The 21,470-nt window shown below is 44.7% G+C and overlaps 1 protein-coding gene across 2 annotated transcripts in view; it reads right to left on the bottom strand.

The window, feature by feature from the left end:
- LOC120919404 (speckle type BTB/POZ protein) overlaps positions 1-20,008 on the bottom strand; it is a 57,142-nt gene extending 37,134 nt beyond the window's left edge. The window contains exons 1-7 of one of the 2 annotated variants that reach the window (XM_040331560.1): positions 19,808-20,008; positions 12,973-13,056; positions 10,188-10,319; positions 9,941-10,062; positions 3,213-3,364; positions 2,987-3,114; positions 942-1,119 (exon numbers count right to left, since the gene is read on the bottom strand). In XM_040331560.1, the coding sequence (XP_040187494.1) occupies positions 942-1,119; positions 2,987-3,114; positions 3,213-3,364; positions 9,941-10,062; positions 10,188-10,265 (658 nt within the window). In that variant the 5' untranslated portion in view covers positions 10,266-10,319; positions 12,973-13,056; positions 19,808-20,008. Of the gene's footprint in view, positions 1-941; positions 1,120-2,986; positions 3,115-3,212; positions 3,365-9,940; positions 10,063-10,187; positions 10,320-12,972; positions 13,057-19,408; positions 19,690-19,807 lie in introns of those variants that run through there. The other variant, XM_040331559.1, reaches the window with a different exon arrangement.
- Between the last annotated feature and the right edge of the window lie 1,462 nt (positions 20,009-21,470).

Raw genomic sequence — 21,470 nt, 5'->3', positions numbered from 1 at the left:
AGAACTGACCACAGTGTGTTCTCCTGATTAGTGTGGTCAACTTTGTAATGGGAAAACAAAATGACTAGCAGAACACCAGGGATTTCACACAACTGAAGCAACACAAAAAGAGAACAGGAGACTCTCATACAAGTACATTGTACAGCAGACACAGTAATATGAAGCTTTGGGGGTAACAAACCCTTTAATGCAAGGCCTCTGTCTGTTGTGTGAAACCGGACACTTCCAATGAAGAAACTACATATCCCACAATCCCTGGGTCTCTCAGTCTAGCGCTGGGGCAGGTGAGTGCTACACAGTAATTAAATCCGAGAGAGACACAAGCAGGCAGAGAAGTCACAGACACAGAGAACTCACTCATGCAGAGGGAAGATGATGTGTTTTATAACATTAGCACTCCCACATATGTGCTGTATCACAGTGGATTCTGTGTGACCCAGAAAAGAAAGATGCCCTGTCCCTCGGGCACATAGGGACAAGCTAGCTGCTGCAATACATGAATCAGCCATGATAAAAACTGCAGTCACAACATGTGAGCCCATCATTACAAAGGTAAGGCAACCAAACACAGGGAAGAGGACTACACTAATACCTAGTTAAAACAATGAAACATTTGACAGTGTACAATGACTAAGCAACATGAACTGCTTCTTGTTTTTAGCTTGGTATACAACATTCGGCAGACGCTGATGTACGTCAAACACCTGTGGAAGCTTATCAGTACCAGAGAACGCAAGAATTGTACGGCTCTATATCAGAAAGTGCTGTCAACACTAGCCAAATTGCTTTTTCTGTGTCACATCATTCAGTCTTTGACCAGTAAGCAGCAATGATTGAAAAGTAATGACATCCTGCTCATTGGCTTCACACAGTACACTGCTACACATAGATGGCAAAAAGCCTCAAAATGAACAGACTGCTAAAAAAACAAACAAACAGACCTGCAAGGATGGCTTTGTGCGCTTTGAATTCCTGCCCGGCAACACACAGACAGCAGTCAGTGAAACGAGAGTTCTCCCATAATCCTCCGAGTTCATCAGCGAGACGACATTCCGGTACTTTCACCATGTTCATGGTGTTCTGCCCAGAAATGTTAACAGAATCTTGAACGACGCTGACCTAGAGAGAACAAAAGGAGGCAATGTTAAAATATAGCTGGGGGCTCACATAAACCTGCAGTACAACTAGAAATGTAGTATTGTATCTTTTATGCCATAACAATACATCACATGTCATTATCCACTTGCCAACTGCCTGGCAGCAACGTACTGTGAGCCAGCGACCACTGAAGGCAAAATGACGTACCGTACGTCGCTGCCTACTTCCTGATTGTATACAGCGGGAGCCTGTCAGTAAGTCCCGGGCCATGGATTCATGGCCGGGACCTGCTGATTGGCTGTGGGCAATCACAGACCACAGCTCTGTGTTGTTGAAAAAAAAAAGAAAAAAAAACACAGACCTCTGTCCGTTTATCATCTCTGCAAAGCAGAGATAAGAAACAGAGATCTAATAGTAAAAGCAGAACATGAGGGTGCGATGCGGGAACCCGCAATAGATTCGAAGGGTTCCCCCATCACACTAGTGTGAACTCAGCCTATAACAGAGAATGCAAATATCAGACGGCCTTGTGAGGAGCCATGCACCAAGTGAATGTCATGGGAAAAATGTGTATTAAAAAAGTGGAGAGTTAGGGCTCTTTCACACGTACGGACCGTATGTCCGCATTTTTATCCGTCCGTTGCGGATGAAAACGGGACATACATGGGTCCCTATGTGATTACGGGTGTCAGCGGATGACCATCCGCTGACACCCGTAATTGTCCGCCTCGGCAAAGATCCGCATTTGCGGACGGAAGAAAATCCTATTTTTCTTCCGTCTGCCGGATCGGATGAACACGGTCCGTGTTCATCCGATCCCCCATAGGGGAGAGCGGAGGAAACACAGGGCGGTCCCTGCACAGGGCTTAGGGCTCTTTCACACGGGCGGCCCGTTCAGGTCCGCCTAAAAAACTGGCAGGCGGACCTGAAGGGGCGCTCGGTGCTCCTCTATGGAACCGCGGATGTTAGCGGTGACATGCCCGCTGACATCCGACCCGCCAAAGTGTAATGGAGGAAAAACCTACTTTTACATCCGTGCGGGGACCGCCCTGTCATCCGCTGGCTCAGCGGGGATCAACGGAGCGATCCCCGCTGAGCAAGCAGAGGTTTGCGGGGCGGATCATTACTGATCCGCCCCGTGTGAAAGGGGCCTTAAAGTACAAGGCATGGCCAGACTAAAGTGACCACTGGCATGTAGTATATCCCATAGCAAGCAAAGCAAAACTCTGCTTCAAGAATTCATACTAAAATGTCTCCATAAAAAAAACAGCTAAACAATTTGAGGTCTGATTAGTTGATAGATGTTACCATAGATAAAGGCTTTTTGCTGTTAAAGAAACCCTTGTCACAAAAAAAATAAAAATAATAATCCTTGTAAAACAAAAAGAAATCGTACTTATCTATCCACTGCTCGTAACACAGAGCAGCATTCTCTTCAATAGCAACACCAGCTAAAGAATCGTCAGCATCTGACATGCTTTGGGCTCTGTCCTCCATTGCATGCTGTGGCTTCTGCAGCCAGAAACATCCCTACAGAGCAGAGCAGCCACATCGCAGCCTGCAGGTAGCAGCACAGTAAGCGGCAGGAGACCAGGTATCCAAATACATCTGGATGGTTATTAAAAATCTGAAGACTCTTTAGCTGACACAGCCCTTGAAGAAAGCAGAGATCCTTTACAGGGAGATAAATAATACATGAGTAGCTTTTAGTAAACCCATTTTTCCACTGTTACGTTTTCATCTGTAAGGTACTGAACTGGTGATACAAAAGGGAGTATGTGATTGGTCGATGAGGGCAACAAAGCCTGGACAGGACGACACCCCGCTGTGTACAGGTTTCATAGAAGATGACCTACATATGCAAATATGTTTCGCTGCCATTACATACCTCGCAGAAAAGGGTCAGCTTATCATCTGGGAGAAGGCCATTGGCCTCGTCGAGCAGGAAATCTCTGCGAATGAATTTCTTAAAACCCCAGTCTTTTCCTTGAACAAAGCGATAAGCTCGTTGGCTCTCTAATAAAAAGTAAAAAAAAACAAACACACATAAGGTAAAAGACTTGCAAAAGGAAAGGCAATATTATTGGTAAAATCTATACAGGCCGGCTCCTTACCCATTGCCTTGGTTTCTTCACCCTTGGCATTAAGGATGGAGAATTTGAATTTGGCGCGCACCTCACTCTTTGGACAGCTGACCAGCAGCAGGTAGAGAGACAAATAGTCCTTGCTCTCTTCATCTAAGCCTTTAGGATTCACACGGAGGCACCTGGAGGAATAAAAAAAAAAAAAATTTGGTAAAGTAATAGGAATATTCATGGCATTCATTGTGTACTATTGTGCCGATTTCTGCGATTGGTCACACTCCATCAGTACCATGTGATTAGCTGCAGTCAATCACAATAGTAAAACACTGAATGATCCAATTTCATGCAGTAAAACATTATTGTTTAAAACAGTGACTGCTATAAGCAATCATAGGGGGTTATTTACGAAAAGGCAAATGCACAAATTGCACTGAAATTACACTTGGAAGTGCAGTCGTTGTAAATCCGAGGGGAAGATCTGAAATGAGGGGAAGCTCTGCTCATTTTATTATCCAATCATGTAAAAGCTAAAATACTGTTTATTATTTTCCTTGCATGTCCCCCTCGGATCTACAGCGAGTGCACCTACAAGTGTACAGTGCACTTGTAGTGCAAAATGGATTTGCCTTTAGTAAATAACCCCCATAGTGTGCTAGAAAAAAAAATTAAAATTAAATTCTGCACCTTCCCACAGTAGTACAGTGTTACTATAGCAACACTGTTGCTCTGGTCAAAATATGCAAAAAAAAAAAATCATACAAGAAGATTTAAAAAACAAAAACAAAAAAAAAAAATGTTTTCTTTAACGGCTTAAGGACCGCCTCCTGCACATTTACATCGGCAGAATGGCACGGCTGGGCACATGCACGTACAGGTACGTCCTCTGTAAGTGCCCAGCCGTGGGTCGCAGGCGCGCGCCCGCGACCCGGTCCGAAGTGAGTTATTTCTAAGAATTACAGGCCTATAATATAAAACGCCAAATTTCCATGTAAAACAATTGTACCGCTTTCAGCATAAAAAAAATCTGACATAATCATACCGCCAGGGAGGTTAAGAAAAAAATAAATTCTAGACTTTACAATCACTTTAACTGCATAAGGACCACCCCACGTACATATACTGTGGCAGGGTGGCCTTTTAGCGCAAAATCACATACCTGTACGTGATTCTCGTGATCGGCTCTCTGCACCGCTGGAGCCCCACTCCCACTGTAATTGGACACTGCAGGAGGCAATCAGCGAGGCCCGCAGCCGCGATGGCCGCCAGACACCCACGATCGTTCAGGGGAATGATAGAATAGCGGTCTGTAAACAAGGCAGACCGTCATTCTGGCTGGGTTCACACAACTACACTACTTTCATCCTACTTTGCTCTGCTGCATTGGTCCTACATCCATCCTACTTTCGTGAACAGGATACTACTTTGGTCCGACTTCAATGATATTCAATGGGTTGAAGTAGGATCAATGTAGGACCAAAAGTAGTACAGGGAGCATTTTCAAAGTCGGACCGACTTGTGTAGGACCAGTTAAGACAGCTCTCATAGGGAAACACTGATTTTCACACGTCATGTTACATGAGGCTCCCAATGTAGGACCGTTTGTCGGACAAGTGTGAACCCAGCCTCTGTCAGCAAGGGAGAGAGATCTGTGATTACTGCTAATCAGGAACACAGATGTGTCTCTTCCAGGAGTCAGATCACCCCCAAACGCAGTAAGAAAACACTCCCAGGGAACACATTTAACCCTTTGATCACCCCTGATGTTAACCCCTTCCCTGCCATTGCAATTTTTAGCACTGATCACCGTGTTGGTGTCACTGGTCCCCAAAAAGTGTCACTTAGTGTCAGAATTGTCCGCCACAATGTCGCAGTCCCACAAAAATCGCTGATCACCGCCATTACTAGTAAAAACAATAAAAAAAAAGTCCATAAAATCGATCCCATAGTTTGTAGATGCTATAACTTTTGTGCAAACCAATCAATACATGAATACATGTTTATTGCGATTTTCTTTTCCCACACTTTTTTTGCACTTAAAAGTATTCAGATCGCCAAAAATCGGCGTTTCTGAATACTGTCATTATTATTTTTTAATCGGTGCCATTGCCAGTTCCTTTAGGACAATAGCCGGGCGTCTTTTAGCCACATCAGTTGTTATTACTAAAAAGCCAACCTGCTGGCTCTAAAAAAACGTTATCGGGGTGATGCCTGCAGGGGTATAACCTCTTCAAGCCATGAACGCATATTTGCACGTGGTCGGCATGAAGGGGTTAAAGAGAGTTTTCTCTGAATTATGCATCAGTCAATTCCTTCAGGGTGAATTGGCACAGAAAACAGAGGGGGAACTGTTTTTTGCACTAAGCAAACATGAATTTATGATTAATTCCCTTGCCTTAAACTTGCTTAATAAAAAAAAAAAAAAAAAAAAAAAAAGGAAAAGCTGTACCTGCGAAGTAGTGAATGCCCACGCTGTTGAAATCCAAATTTCATGGCTGAAGTCTCTTTTGAAACCAAAGCATCAGAGTTTTGATCTACTGTGCCCCAGCTGTGCTATGTGGCGTCTGCCACTAATCCCTACAGAATACAATAGTTACCTAGGGGTTGGCATTGACAGGAGGACCCAATAAGTGCAGCTGGGGACACAGGAGATCCTCACTCCTAGGAGTGTTGGTTTCAGAAAATGACGTTTTTTTTCTTCTTTTGTCCCTGTTGGAAGAACTCCCCCCTTTTTATCCTGGTAACCATTGTCACCGAGACCAAAAGTAAGGGGAAACCCAAAGTTTGACACTTCTTACTATTGGAAGGTTTCCTCTCTATTCCTGTTCTAGGGACATTTGTAAAACAGGATTTCTCCACACTTCCTTACACACCTTTGGGACAGGAAGTAAAGAAAAAAAAAATCCCCTGATGGAGATTTACACATCATCCTCTACAACAGGGGTAGGCAACCTCAGCCCTCCAGCTGTTTTGAAACTACAAGTCCCATGAGACATTGCAAGACCCTGATAATCACAGGCATGACTCCCAGAGGCATGATGGGAGTTGTAGTTCCACCACAGCTGGAGTGCAGAGGTTGCCTACCCCTGCTCTACAAAATGACAACAAAAAAAAGTGTTGGCTGAATTTCTACCTTAAAGAGGAGCTCCAGCGAATTTTTTTACAAATCACAAATACTGTGGCTGCTGACTTTTAAAATGAGGACACCTAACTGTCCAGGAATCCAGCGATTTCCTCACCCAAGCAAATTCTTCAATCAACTTCGGGTCCATGCGCTGGCATCTTAAGTATGGGTAACCAGCATTGAAGCCTTGCGCAGTTTTCTGGGGCCGGTGATGTGTCCCAAAAGGCTACGGGGGAAAGAGGAAATGGGGAGGGGGGGGGGTGCTGAACTGAACAGTTCGGATCGCAGCAGCAATTGGACTGGAAGTGGGAGCGGGTACCTGTCAAAACTAGGTACCTGCGCCCACCTCAAAGTGCCAAAATGTGTCAGTGGAGAGTGGAAACTTCCCTTCCTGTTTCTCAGACCCTAACATTTAGCTTGGATATGTGTTTAGACCACATGTACAGGATGGTTTATAAAAAGTAGGGTTACTTTGCTCACAACACCTAATCAGTGTGTGTGCTATATTCATTTTATTTCCATGAGCAAGCAAATATCAGCTAAAACCTGTCTGGATGCTAAAGGGCCAAGTCCCAAAAGGATGAACCATGGAGCCCGGCCATAGATGAGCATCTAGAGACAATATAGTAAAAAAAAAAAAAAAAAAATCCTCACTTCCTGTTCTGTCTGTAAATACACACAGTAATGCGACACTTTCTCCCTGGTGTGGAGAAAGCCTCTTGAGGGGGGAGGGGGCGATCAGGAGTGTCAGGACACTCTCTACTTTGCAGATAGAGAAAGGAGCTGTGTGTTAGTGGGCATCCTGACACTCCTGCTCGCCCCCTCAAGAGGCTTTCTCCACACCAGGGAGAAAGCCTTGCATTACTGTGTGGAGTTGTGGACAGAAGAACAGGAAGTGAGGATTTCTCAGAAGAAATAAGGACATTTAAAAGCAAAACGGAAGGATGAGGTAAGTGAAGGAGGACTGCACTAAGGTAAAGGAAGCTATTTAGGGAGAAAAAATAAAAAATTAATATTACAACCCCTTTAAGTGAATAAAAAAAACAAATGAATTTTAATGAAAAAATATCACAAAAATATATTATATAAAATATATATATGAAGCACCAAAGTCCATAAAGTATTAATGTAAAGGTCCTTGAATTCAGTGCAACACCCAGTGCTTAGATAGAGGAGTCAAAAATATCATCTTACCAGATCCAAGGACCTATCAAGGTCTATACTCACATCTGCAAGCTTTATTACCCCTCACATTAGGTGCAGGTCATCTTAGCTTATCCAGCCTCCTCGTGGGGAACCGTTGGTGAAAACGAGCCAAAAGGTAATAGCCACAGGATATCCACAGAAGGCGATCCAACCATTAATCATATGAGAAGAGGAAAACTCATTGCGCAGCGTCCAGATTATAAACGGCCAATTTATTAAAGGAACTGTAATCCCAGGCATTTAGAAATACACAGTCCTGGCACTCTCACGAGCGTACCGACGTCACCACTATTTCCTGCCCTGCCCCATTTTCACCAACGGTTCACCACGAGGAGGCTGGATAAGCTAAGATGACCTGCACCTAACGTGAGGGGTAATAAAACTCACAGGTGCAAGTATAGACCTTGATAGATCTTTGGATCTGGTAAGATGATATTTTTGCCTCCTCTAAGCACTGGGTGTTGCACTGAATTCAAGGACCTTATCAATTTATGTTGCTTCATGTACATTTTATATAGTATATTTTTGTGATTTATTTCATTAAAATTCATGTAGATTTTTTATTCACGTTTTTTTATTCTTTTCATAAGACAGCGCAACGCGTTTTTATCACTTTATGGACTTTGGTGTGTATATATATATATATATATATATATATATATATATATATATATATATATATATAATCTTTTTATGCAAAACACCTCGCCACGCAGGATGGAAATACAAAAAAACGCTTCATATATTTTTTTATACAATATATTTTTGTGATGATTTATTTCATTATAATTAATTTTGCTTTTTTAATTGGTTTTCATAAGACAGCGCAACGCGTTTTTTTTGTGTTTTTCTTTTTGTGTTTCTGGATGTTGCTGTGTACAATGTTGTGAGTGCTGCTGTCAATTTGATCATTTCATTTTTAATCAATTCACACACACACACACACACACACTAAGCGCATTATTTTTCCATATTTAACTACTTCGCACCCGGCCACTGGTTATTAATGGCCGGGTGGGCGCTCTCTACTTCTGAATGAACGTTCAGGAACGTCCCTCGGAAGAAAGGGGGGGGGGGGTCGCTTGCGTGCGCAGCGGTGCGATCCTGATGTGCTCATGTCACCCGGACACGGCGCATCTCCGATCAGCAGGAGGGTTCTGTGACTGGCCCTCCTGATCACATGGCGGCCAGGCCATGTCCATCATGTGATGTAAATAGAGAGCCGATTGCTAGGCGATCGGCTCTCCACACACATTAGTTGTCGGAGAGGAGAGCGGATCACTGCAGCCGGCTGGTGATCAGTGAGTATGAGCGTTTTTTTTTTTTTGTTTTGTTTTTTACACACTGATCAACAGCCTCTGTGTCCCCACACAATGTCCCCACATAATAAAAACACCTGTCCCCAACATATGTGACAGCAAAATCACGTCCCAATGATCATCTGCACACATCTGTACATGATCATTTGCGTACATCTGTACATGATCACACAAACCAATTATTATACACGCAACGGGATTTTTTAAATTTTTTTTTACCAAAGACATGTAGCAGAATACATTTTGGCTTAAATTTATGACAAAATTCGATTTTATTGAATTTCTTTTAAAATAGAAAGAAGTATACATTTTTTTCCCAAATTTCCGCTACTTTTTCGCTTATTTCGAGTCGTGAATAAATACCATCAAAAGAAAGCTCTAATTGTATGAACAAAATGATAAAAATCTCATTTGGGTACAGCGTAGCATGACCGCGCAATTGTCATTGAAAGTGCGAGAGCGCTGAAAGCTGAAAATTGGCCTGGGAAGCAAGGAGGCGAAAGTGCCCAGTATTGAAGTGGTTAAAGAGGAGTTCCACCCAAATTTGGAACTTCCTCTTAACCCACTCCTCTCCCCCTTACATGCCACATTTGGCATGTAATTTTTTTGGGGGGGGAGTGGGGGCTTCAGGAAGAGTGGGACTTCCTGTCCCACTTCCTCCTTCCTGTAGGCGACTAAGCTTAATCGCCTACAGGAAGGGGCTGCTGTAGGTGATCGCCTAGGACACGTCACAGGTCCTAGGCGATCTCCTGGCCAATTACACGGCGCAGCGCCGGGCCGCTTGCGCATGCGCCGTGCCGCTCGCGCATGCGCAGTGGGTGCCCGGCCGTGAAGCCGAAAGCTGTCACGGCCGGGTGCCCACACTGAGAATGAAGACGCCGGCCGGGGAGGGGGGGAGAGGAGCGGAGCCCCGGCCGGCGCGTCGCTGGAGCAGGTAAGTGTCTGTTTATTAAAAGCCAGCAGCTACACTTTTTGTAGCTACTGACTTTTAATAAACATACAAATTGGCTGGAACTCCCCTTTAATATCTAGAGACAACTATTCCATAATCAGCAGCAGATCTGCACAACATCCAGCATACCATCCACATGAAAAGACTGTTTACTACTCACCATTTGAGCTTATCATTGGCTCCCGAGGAGAAAGTCGAGCTTTTGATCACCTCCCCCATCTCCTCTCGGCAGAAACTAAAGTTATTGATGGTCCACATGTAGGAAAACTTCACGACTTTTATCTGTAGGGCATGAACAAATGCAAAACATTGCCTGAAAGCCCATAATAAAAAGTAAGAGCTGACAAAGAAAAATATTGTAAGACAACGTCAGTAAAAAAAAAAAAAGACTATAAAGAAAAAGTGACCTGTGTATAACACCAGCTTTCAGCCACGGGGCCAGTGGACATCTCAGCCGGGGGAGGGGGACTTGGTACTCGCGACATCGCCAGTTTGACAGATTTTGTGAGGCAGAGAAAAGAGCCCTGACGGGCCTTCTCCTATTAGAGAAAATAAATATATTAGAACTTGTAAACTTCATAAACAGCACTTAAATCAGAATCTGTCAGACATGCAGTTTAAAAAAAAAAAAAAAATGCTTGTTGCCTGGCTGTCATGCTAGTCTAATGGCTCCTATACTTTGAGTTGTTGACACAGAATGATCATGCAGATTAGAAAACCTGAATTTTAAAACTTTATTAAAAAAAAAAAAAAAAAGGAAAAAAAAAATACAAAAAAAGGTTAACAATCACAATATCCACAGCATTATCAACTCTAGGCAACTCAGACACAGAGGGAGTGTATAAAAATAAAAAGCAGGAAAATAGAAAGATAGACACTTGTGATAGAGGAGGAAGAGTCATGGGGGTCTAAGACCCCCCCCCCCCCCAATCAAAGAACGGATCATTCCAAAACAAGGTGATGGACCAGAGAAAAAGAGTAGAGACAAGCCTCTGACTGGGTGTGGCATAGCCCCCTAGCTAGTCGGCCACCAAAAACAAAAGCCTATTGTCTTCCATATTATGAATAACCACTTGCTGAGCGCCCTAAAGCAGTTTTACTGCTATTGGGCGGAAGCTGTGCACTGGATCACGTATATGTGCGAGATCTGGCTCTTCCAGGTAAGGAGCGTGCATGTGCGCCACCGGCAGCCTGCTCCTGCTGTGACAATACACAGCGGGAGCTCAACGTCGGGTACTGCAAATGCAATGCCCGCTGGCACCCGTTGATTGTTTCGTTCACAGGCAGAACAGCGAACTGCCTATGTAAACATGGCCGATTGCCGTTTTGTCAATGGGGGAAGGCATTGATCCTGCGACACGGATCCCATGCCTTCCCCAAGTAAAAGCTCCCAACACCAAGCACTGGCTAGGGACACATTTAACTCTTTGATCGCCCCTGATGTTCATCCCCTTCCCAGCCAGTGTCATTAGTACAGTGAGGCTCCATGCACACTGGCATAAAAAACCATTGCTTCTATAGGAGTTTTGTGTTCTGCCTGTAGAAGCAACTCAGTGTTATCCTATGTGTCTATGAACATTAGGATGTTAAGAGGCATATTTTGAGATCAATGTATAGAGGCAGGAAAAAAAAAAAAAAAAAAAAAACTCACTCCCTGGCAGAAAAAACATAAAAAAAACTCCCAAACTCGTCTAAACTCTGTACAAAAAATGCTCTATATGGCCATGAGGCAAAAACTCACATCAAAAAACGTAACATAACGTAAGCGTTATTGATGCGTTCTTGCTGTGTTTTCAATGCATTTCAACGGGGATGTGCGTTTTTGGTGCGGTTTTTTAACTGACCAACAATGCAGAAAGCAAGATTTTTAACTCCACAACGGAAATGCAACGGATCAGTGTGAAGACATACATAGAATTGAATGGGATGCAAGTTTCTTGAGCTTTTCTTGTGCTAAAGATGCTGATAATGGCCGTCAAACTCATACTCCTTTAAATTCATAATATTAATAAAAGTTAGGGGTGCATTGATCCGTGATCCGAACGGGTCAATGTCCACAGATCGGCACACCACATGATCCACGGATTGAGCCCATAGGAAAGGCCGCAGCTTTGGCCTAGCTCCGGAGCGGCGGCCATCTTGGAACACCCGGCGGCGGCCTAGGTGAGCTCCCTAGTGCGGCTCACTGACAGGGGAGATGTCTGTGGACATTACAGTGGGGGTAGATGTCTGTGGACATTATTATTATTATACAGGATTTATATAGCGCCAACAGTTTGCGCAGCGCTTTACATCAGGGAAGGCAGTACAGTCACAATACAAATCAATACAGAAGGGATCAGAGGGCCCTGCTTGTTGGAGCTTACAATCTAGAAGACATTACAGTGAGGGTAGATGTCGGTGGGCATTACAGTGTGGGAGGGGGGGGGGGTAGAGATGTCGGTGGGCATTACAGTGGGGGGGGAGAGGTGGTGGACATTACAGTGGGGGGGGAGAGGTGGTGGACATTAAAGTGGGGGGGGAGAGGTGGTGGACATTACAGTGGGGGGAGAGGTGGTGGACATTACAGTGGGGACTATATATGGTGGTGATCCGAAAAATTATCCGATCCGTGACTCTGATCCGAGGAACGATCGGAACTGAGTTTTTTGATCTGTTGCACCCCTAATAAAAGTGAAACTGCCAAGTGCATTCTGAATTTTCGGTTTCAGCACCAAAATTTCCATTCGGTGCACCTGTAATAAAAACAATCCACCAGTAATGGTTCTTTTTTCAAAATTATACAGGGGTTATGTATATCATTTGAGCACTGCACAGTGACTTTTTTTTAATATAATTAAATGTGGGTGAATCACATTTTAGTGGATAGCCATTTGATTGGTAGGGGATTGCTGCACGGTGACACCGTTTGTTTTTAATAAGTGCAATCTCATTAGACAGTGGGTGGAGCTTAACTTGAAGTCAAGATTGCTGAGCCACATTCTGCCTTCAGTCATTCTGCCCGTGTATGCAGGAAATGTCATACTGACATTTCAGTAAAATAAAAAATGAAGAAAAAAAAAAAAAAGCGCAAAACACCGCTTGCCACGGTCACTCAGTAAAACAAAGTGATTTGCCATGCAGGAGTGTAATCCAGCCCAAAAATCTTAATTTTTTTTTAACAGAGATGAAAAACAACCCCAATAAACTCACCCAACAATCCAGTAGAAAATTCACAACAGTCACACGATCAGCAGAACGTCAGGCAGATCCGATTCCAGAATACACCTCGAGGATCTGTCGTAACAAGAACACAAATGTATTTAGACGCTTTTCACCCCAGATCTAGTCTAACTAGTTCTGTATACCTGGGCTAGCCTATAAAAAAATGGAGGTGATGGGATGCAAAAAGGTTAAATTGTATCTAGTGCTGTGAAAAAAAATAAAAACGATTTGAGGCAACATCGCCTCTATTCCATCACTCCGGACTGACACGCTGGGGAAGATTTACCAAAAACTGGTGCAGCTCTGCATAGAAACCAATCAGCTTCCAGGTTTCATTGTCAACGTTTATTCGCAGGAGCTGAAGTTAGGAGCCGATTGGTTACCATTCACAGCTGCTCCACTTTTAGTAAATCCCCTCCAGTGCTCCTGTAAGTAAAACAAAAGGATTAGGGAGCCCTTCTGTAAAATACACAATAGCAGAGGTCACCAGAAACATTCCACAACCATTAAAGGAGCACAAAAAGACAAGCCATACAAGTGCGACCTCTTACCATATAGAGATTTTCACTAACAAAAGGGTTACATTTTACTTGGGAACACTCGAGAAAATAAATTAGTTAAAGAATTCTACTCAGACTACTCTTGCCTGCTTGTAAACCTCAGACATGAAATATGAACAAAGCATATCCCTCTATAGTGTGTACTTGTACACAATTAAGAGCACCAAGGCTCAGTTCACACATATGAGAATTGGACGCATTTTGAACTGCATCCGATTCGCACGACATATGAAATGACATGGATTTCCACTGAAGCTGTGCGTTTATATTTGATGCATCCGCAAAAAAGATTCCTGTGCGTTTGCTAAGCAGTGCATTGCGGTTCAGGTGTAAATTATAGGCTCATTGGTCCAGATTCTCAGAGCAAGTACGCCGGCGTATCTACTGATACACCGGCGTACTTTAAAATTTAACGCGTCGTATCTTTAGTTCGAATCCTCAAACCAAGATACGACGGCATCTGGCTTCGATCCGACAGGCGTACGCCTTCGGATCGTAGGTGTAATACTTCGGCGCCCGCTGGGTGGAGTTTGCGTCCTTTTCCGCGTCGGGTATGCTAATTAGCTTTTTCCGTCGATTCACGAAGGTACGCGCGGCCGTCGCATTCTCTTACGTCGTCACTAGTCGGCTTTTCCCGGTGTATAGTTAAAGCTGCTATTCCGTGGCGTATAGATAGACCTGCCATGTTAAAGTAAGGCTGTCGTTCCGGCGTCGAATTTTGATTTTTTTTTTTTTGCGCAAGTCGTCCGTGAATAGGAAAGGACGTGACTCACGTCTAAGTTCAAAAATGACGTCATTTCACGCAAAGCACGGCAGGAAATTTCGAAACGGAGCATGCGCATTTCAATCGGCGCGGGGACGCGCTTCATTTAAATGAATCATGCCCCCTACCCGCCCAATTTGAAATACGCGCCGAGAAATACACTACGCCGCCGTAACTTACGGCGCAAAATCTTCCTGGATTCGACTTAGAGCCAGGTAAGATACGGCGGCGTAGCGTATCTCTGATACGCTGCGCCAGGGCAATTCTATGTGAATCTGGCCCAGTGAGTTCTATGGGAACGCTTCTGAATCGCACATTTGTTCAGGATTCCGTTGAGGATTTCATCACAGACTGCTCTCCTTCAACAGGAGTTGACACCTTCTCTCTACTATGTATTGGCCTGCACTGTTACGCCAAGTAAATTCATACCAAACATGTCACGCTTCAAAATGTAACCATTATAAAACCTCCATTGGTGACATTTAAAATGTATACAAAAAATGTATATAAATTACATGTTTAGAGGTCCAGTGCTAAAATTATTGCTCTCGCTCTGACGATCGCGGTGATACCTCACACACACACATATATATATATATATATATACACACATATATATATATATATATTACAAGTAACGTAATCCCTTGTAATAGGAAAAAAAGCATGACAGGACCTTTTAAATCTGGGGTCAAAAAGACGTCAGATCTAACATTTACACTAAAATGCAATAAAAAAAAGTCATTTTTTTTGCAAATAAAATAAAATAAAATTTCCCCTTTAAGACCATTGGGCGGAAGTGACGTTTGAGGTCGTTTCCGCCATCCAATGGTGTGGAGCCGAGTGGGGGGCCATCTTTCCCTCACTCGGCTCCATGCCCGTCAGGGAAGGGGACCCGATCGCCTCCGCTGCTACCGACGGCTCCGGTAACCGGCAGAGATGACCGAAACGTGGTAGAAGGGGACCCTCTCGCTCCCCGGATAAAATTGATCTCGCAGCGAATCCCCCCACGGAGACCACTTTCACCTGTAAGCCAGCCGCTCGCCGTTGTTGAAAATACCGGGGTTATGGCAGCTATCTGGTGGCATAACAACGTTACTTAGCGCCAAAGTACTGATGTACAATGACGGCGGTTTGCGCTAAGTGGTAAAGCGGAACTAAACACTTCTATCCGTTTCAGCTAAGAATGCTGCCATCTTAGGCTCCATTCACACCTATGCATGTTGCTTTTTAGCGTTTTTGCTGTGCTTTTTGCGGTGCTTGCTGCGTTTTTTGACGTGCGTTCTTACCGCGATTTGCGTTTTTTTTTTCTTTTTTAGCCATCAATTATTTTTTTATTTTTTTTTACATTTCCTTTAACAACCAGCTATAAACAGGTTAAAAAAAAAGAAAAAGCAAAACGCAAATCGTGGTAAAAACGCGGTACTTGCGTTTTGGATTCGGGTCCATTGAATTCTATTACATGCAAAACGCTGCTTTTTGCTGGAAAAAAAGTCCCTGACCCTTTCCAAAAACGCAGAAGGCACAAAAACCATTGATGTGCACATGTTCCATAGGAACCGATGTTAAAAAAATTTCCTGCTTTTCTGCAAAATGCAACAAAAAACGCATTAGTGTGAATGGAGCCTTAGTTTGATCTGTAACTGCCATGGTGCTGCACATGTGATCAGTTATGACATCACCCATTTGATCGTTCGACAGTTTGGTTTAAAGCAAAACGACAGTTGGCAATTCTAGAAATAGAACTATTCTTTTGAAACTTAAATTGATAGATTTAGTTCCACTTTAAGCAGTTAGAGCAACGGTACTTTTTAGAATAAAGCTTTTACATGAATGAATAAAAGCAGATCATTGTAAACACTCCTGTCAGCAGTAAACGGTTCATCTAAGGCTGGGTTCACACTACGGTTTTCCCGTCCGTCAGCCGCATACGATTTATATGAAAAACCGTATGCGGCTGAAACGGACGGGAACGTATGGAACCGCACATATGTACGTTTTCCATTGACATTAATGTTAAAGGAAAACGTATGCGGTTGCCATACTGTTTTAAAAACGACCGCAAAACAGTGGTTGAACACGGTTTTGCGTACGTTTAAAAAACGTTTTGCCAGCAAATCATACGCACCCGGATGCATCTGAGTGCATACGATTTGCAATGCATTCTCTATCTATACGTTTTCCCGTCCGGGCCCGTACGTTTTCGATACTGAAATCGTATGCGGCTGACGGACGGGAAAACCGTAGTGTGAACCCAGCCTAACTGACACTTTTGGTCTGTTAGGCCCCGTACACACGACCGAGGAACTCGACGTGCCAAACACATCGAGTTCCTCGTCGAGTTCAGTGTGGAAGCCGCCGAGGAGCTCGGCGGGCCGACTTTCCCCATTGAACAACGAGGAAATAGAGAACATGTTCTCTTTTCGGCTCGACGGGTTCCTCGCTGAAAAGTGTACACACGACCGAGTTTCTCGCCAGAATCCAGCTCCGACCGAGTTTCTGGCTAAATTCTGCCGAGAAACTCGGTCGTGTGTACGGGGCCTGAGAGGAAGTTGAAAAATAACAGACTTGCTGCCAAGTCACCAGATAAAAAAGGAAAAGATCCTAAAGAACCCCACGGAACATTTTACAGAGGTCTAAATGTATCCTCCTTTTTTGGGGGGGGAAATAAATAAAAGTCAATCTTTGTAACCCCCTCACCCCCTTGTAGTTCCCCAATAGCTGAAGGGACAAAGTCCGCCTATGCCGGGTCTACAAGTAAATATAGAGAGGGATATAAATAGACAGACTAATTAAAACAAAAATCATATAAATAAATATGATTCTAGGCATTAAAGAAGAAGTAAACTTCCCTGGTTTGTTTGTACTTTTAGGTAAGCCTTATTATAGGCTCCCCTATAAATACTGGAAGAATATCTCCTAAACTTACACCGTTTAGGAGATATTTACTATATACGCCGCCGATGATGTCATCGATGCATGAGCTCTGAAGGAACCGTTGCCCATACCGTTTCTTCAGAGCCCGTGGCAGTCAGCTCCCATGCACGAGAGTGACGTCATTTGCGGCTTTGGCCACTCACGGCGCCGAAGCCCACAAACCCAGCCTTCTCAGCTGTGTGCGGGCGCCGCTGGAGGGCTTCATTCTAAGGAATTTCATAAGGAGCTAGTATATTCATAATGAGCTAGTATGTGATGCATACTAGCTCATTATGCCTCTGTCTTGCATGTTGTTGTTTTTTCCGTTTACAACCTGTTTAAAGCGGAGTTCCCCCCAAAAATAGAACTTCCGCTTTAAGTGCTGGTGACCCCCTAACATTCCACATTTGGCATGTCATTTTTTTGGGGGGGGGGGTGTACCCTGTTTTTACAGGCACCCAGCTCCCACTTCCTCTCTTGGCGCCGTAAGTTAGATCACCTCTCCCCCCTTGCAATCTTCTGGGACACGTCACAGGTCCCAGAAGAGGGAGGGGCCAGGAGCGCCCAAGAGGGACCCGAGAAGAGGAGGATCCTGTCTGCTCTGTGCAACTCCACTGCAATACATCAGGTATGTATAACATGTTTGTTATTTTTAAGCAAAAAATGAACGAGACTTTAGTATCGTATTAAAGGGGTTGTAAAGGTACAATTTTTTTTCCCTACATAGCTTCCTTTACCTTAGTGCAGTCCTCCTTCACTTACCTCATCCTTCGATTTTGCTTTTAAATGTCCTTATTTCTTCTAAGAAATCCTCACTTCCTGTTCTTCTGTCTGTAACTCCACACAGTAATGCGAGGCTTTCTCCCTGGTGTGGAGTGTCGTGCTCGCCCCCTCCCTTGGGCTACAGGAGAGTCAGGACGCTCTCTACGTTGCAGATAAAGAAGCTGTGTGTTAGTGGGAGGGGGCGAGCACGACACTCCACACTACAGAGAAAGCCTTGCATTACTGTGTGGAGTTACAGACAAGTGAGGAAGTGAGGATTTCTCAGAAGAAATAAGGACATTTAAAAGCAAAATGGAAGGATGAGGTAAGTGAAGGAGGACTGCACTAAGGTAAAGGAAGCTGTTTAGGGGGAAAACAAAAAATTGTACCTTTACAACCCCCTTTAAAGTGGAGGTTCACCCAAAATATACATTTTTAACATTAGATTTAGGCTAATTAAGGGGAGCAGAAACGGGTATTTTTTTTTTAAATCAATGCCGTACTTACCGTTGTAGAGATAGATGTTCTCCTGACGCTTCCGGGTGTGGGCTGCGGGACTGGGCGTTCCTATTTGATTAACAGGCTTCCGACGGTTGCATCCAGCGCGTCACGAGTTTCCGAAAGTAGCCGAACGTCGGTGTGCAGGCGCAGTATAGAGCCGCACCAACGTTCGGCACCTGGTGACGCGCTGTATGCGACCGTCGGAAGGCTGTCAATCAAATAGAAACGCCCAGTCCCGAAGATCATACCCGGAAGCGGCGGGAGAACATCTATCTCTAAAACGGTAAGTACTGCATTGATTTAAAAAAAAAAAAAAAATACCCGTTTCTGCTCCCCTTAATTAGCCTAAATCTAATGTTAAAAAAAAAAATTCGGGTGAACTCCCACTTTAAGCTTTGAAAATGGAAGCTTTGAGCGGATTGGTTGCTCCGATTTTGGTAACTCCCCCTCGATAGTTGACATAAGCTCTAATGATCAGAAACATCTGATTCCTCCTGTATTGTACCTGTACTATACTGTCTTCCCTAACGTTGTAAAGTGCTGTGCACACTGCAGGCCCTATAAATAATAATAATAATCTTTTAAAAAGTATAAATACTTAGGACTATTCCCTGAGCAGAGCGCACAGGTCACTTTATTCCTACATAATAACGTCTGTTATCTTCCAATACAAATTTGATGACTAATAAAAAGTAAAGAAACTCCAAGATCACACTATTCATCAATAATAATAATACATAATAAACATACAGGGATGGGGGGGGGGGGACTTTCCCTGATCTCCCCCTGTGTATGGATCACAATGAGGGATCAGGGAGTACTGATCAGGTGATCACAGACCCTCTGAGATTGTTGTGATCCATCTGATGACAATACTGTTACAGTACACACACACATAGATATATACAGTCACACACTATACCTCAGCTCTATGGGTACAGAATTGTGATCACCCCACCACAGGAAGTGTTCATTCCAAGTCCTAATCAGCTGTCAGTTCCTGGTTCGTGGCCCCTCCCCCCCAAGGCTCCCAGGGGCCCCTCTGGGTTCGGCTGCCCTCTGCCCTTTCCCCAGGGGACCTCTGTTTCTCCCCCCCGGGGCAGGTCACACAGTGGCACCCTATGGAGGGAGGGGGGAGTTAAGGGAAGGCTCACTATCCTACAAGCCAGAAACCCTGCAGAGGAGCAGCACGCATGCGCGGACCGTGAGGCGGTGGGACGCATGCTCAGTGCGTCCTCCCTCACGAAGCGACGCATGCGTATAGTGAACTACTGAGGGGGCTGCGCATGCGTGCTGTTTGAAAAAGCGTCGACACACTCACCAAATTGTCCAAAAGCTCTGTCTAGGCTCTCTTAACGGAGCTCACAGCGGTTGACCAGAACGGCACCTGTCAGGGGACTGGCCGCCGTCGGTGTTGGGGTTGTTCATTTTTCAAAAGCGACCCGACCTCCTAAGCACACGGCAGAACGTAACGGCCGGCCGTGACGTGAGGCGCTGCGAGGCTGGAGTTGCTGGGAAGGCGCACATGCGCGGTGCGCCCTGCGAGTCCATATTTCCGCCAGCACTGAGGAATTTTCCCCTCATATTATTTACAGTAAACAGAGACTGTGGCCAATTCCCAAAGGGAACTGTGTAATCTCCCCCTGGGGCATCGGCCACAGTCTCGGTTTACTGTTATCACATCTTCATTTAGTAATAAACGTAATCTCTCTCATATAAAATAAATATCACTGACATGGTCAGCTTTTCATGGAGAATGGCTTTGTGACCGCCCTCTGAAAATGCGGCTTGCCTGGCTGCCTCTGGCTATCTTAGTCACCTCCTGGACTAAGCATGCTGCTAGTGAAGTCAGAGCTCCTGCGCTGCAGGGACTCAGAAAGTCAGAGTGAAGTTAGAGCTCCTGCATTCCAGTGACTGAGAAAGTCAGAGCTCTTGCGCTGCAGTGTCTCAGAAAGTCAGAGATCCTGCGCTGCAGTGACTCAGAAAGTCAGAGATCCTGCGCTGCGGTGACTCAGAAAGTCAGAGATCCTGCGCTGCAGTGATTCAGAAAGTCAGAGATCCTGCGCTGCAGTGATTCAGAAAGTCAGAGATCCTGCGCTGCAGAGAGTCAGAGATCCTGCGCTGCAGTGACTCAGAAAGTCAGAGTGAAGTCAGAGCTCCTGCATTCCAGTGACTCAGAAAGTCAGAGATCCTGCGCTGCAGTGACTCAGAATGTCAGAGATCCTGCACTGCAGTGACTGAGAAAGTCAGAGTGAAGTCAGTGCTCCTGCATTCCAGTGACTCAGAAAGTCAGAGCTCCTGCGCTGCAGTGACTCAGAAAGTCAGAGATCCTGTGCTGCAGTGATTCAGAAAGTCAGAGCTCCTGCGCTGCAGTGACTCAGAAAGTCAGAGCTCCTGCGCTGCGGTGACACAGAAAGTCAGAGCTTTTGCACTGTAGTGACTCAGAACTTCAGAGATCCTGCGCTGCGGTGACTCAGAATGTCAGAGTGGAGTCAGAGCTCCTGCATTCCAGTGACTCAGAAAGTCAGAGCTTCTGCGCTGCAGTGACTCAGAAAGTCAGAGATCCTGTGCTGCAGTGACTCAGAAAGTCAGAGCTTTTGCACTGCAATGACTCAGAACTTCAGGGATCCTGCGCTGCAGTGACTAAGAAAGTCAGAGCTCCTGCATTGCAGTTATTCAGAAAGTCAGAGATCCTGCGCTGCAGTGACTCAGAAAGTCAGAGATCCTGCGCTGCAGTTACTCAGAAAGTCAGAGTGAAGTCAGAGCTCCTGCACTGCAGTGATCTAAAAAGTCAGAGCTCCTGCATTCCAGTGACTCAGAAAGTCAGAGCTCCTGCATTCCAGTGACTCAGAAAGTCAGAGCTCCTGCATTCCAGTGACTCAGAAAGTCAGAGCTCCTGCATTCCAGTGACTCAGAAAGTTAGAGCTCCTGCGCTGCAGTGACTCAGAAAGTCAGAGATCCTGCGCTGCAGTGACTAAGAAAGT

The sequence above is a fragment of the Rana temporaria genome, chromosome 12, assembly GCF_905171775.1.
Source record: "Rana temporaria chromosome 12, aRanTem1.1, whole genome shotgun sequence".
Classification (NCBI taxonomy): domain Eukaryota; kingdom Metazoa; phylum Chordata; class Amphibia; order Anura; family Ranidae; genus Rana; species Rana temporaria.
The sequence above is the reverse complement of the archived record's forward strand: the minus strand, read 5'-3'. Positions and strand labels throughout refer to the sequence as shown.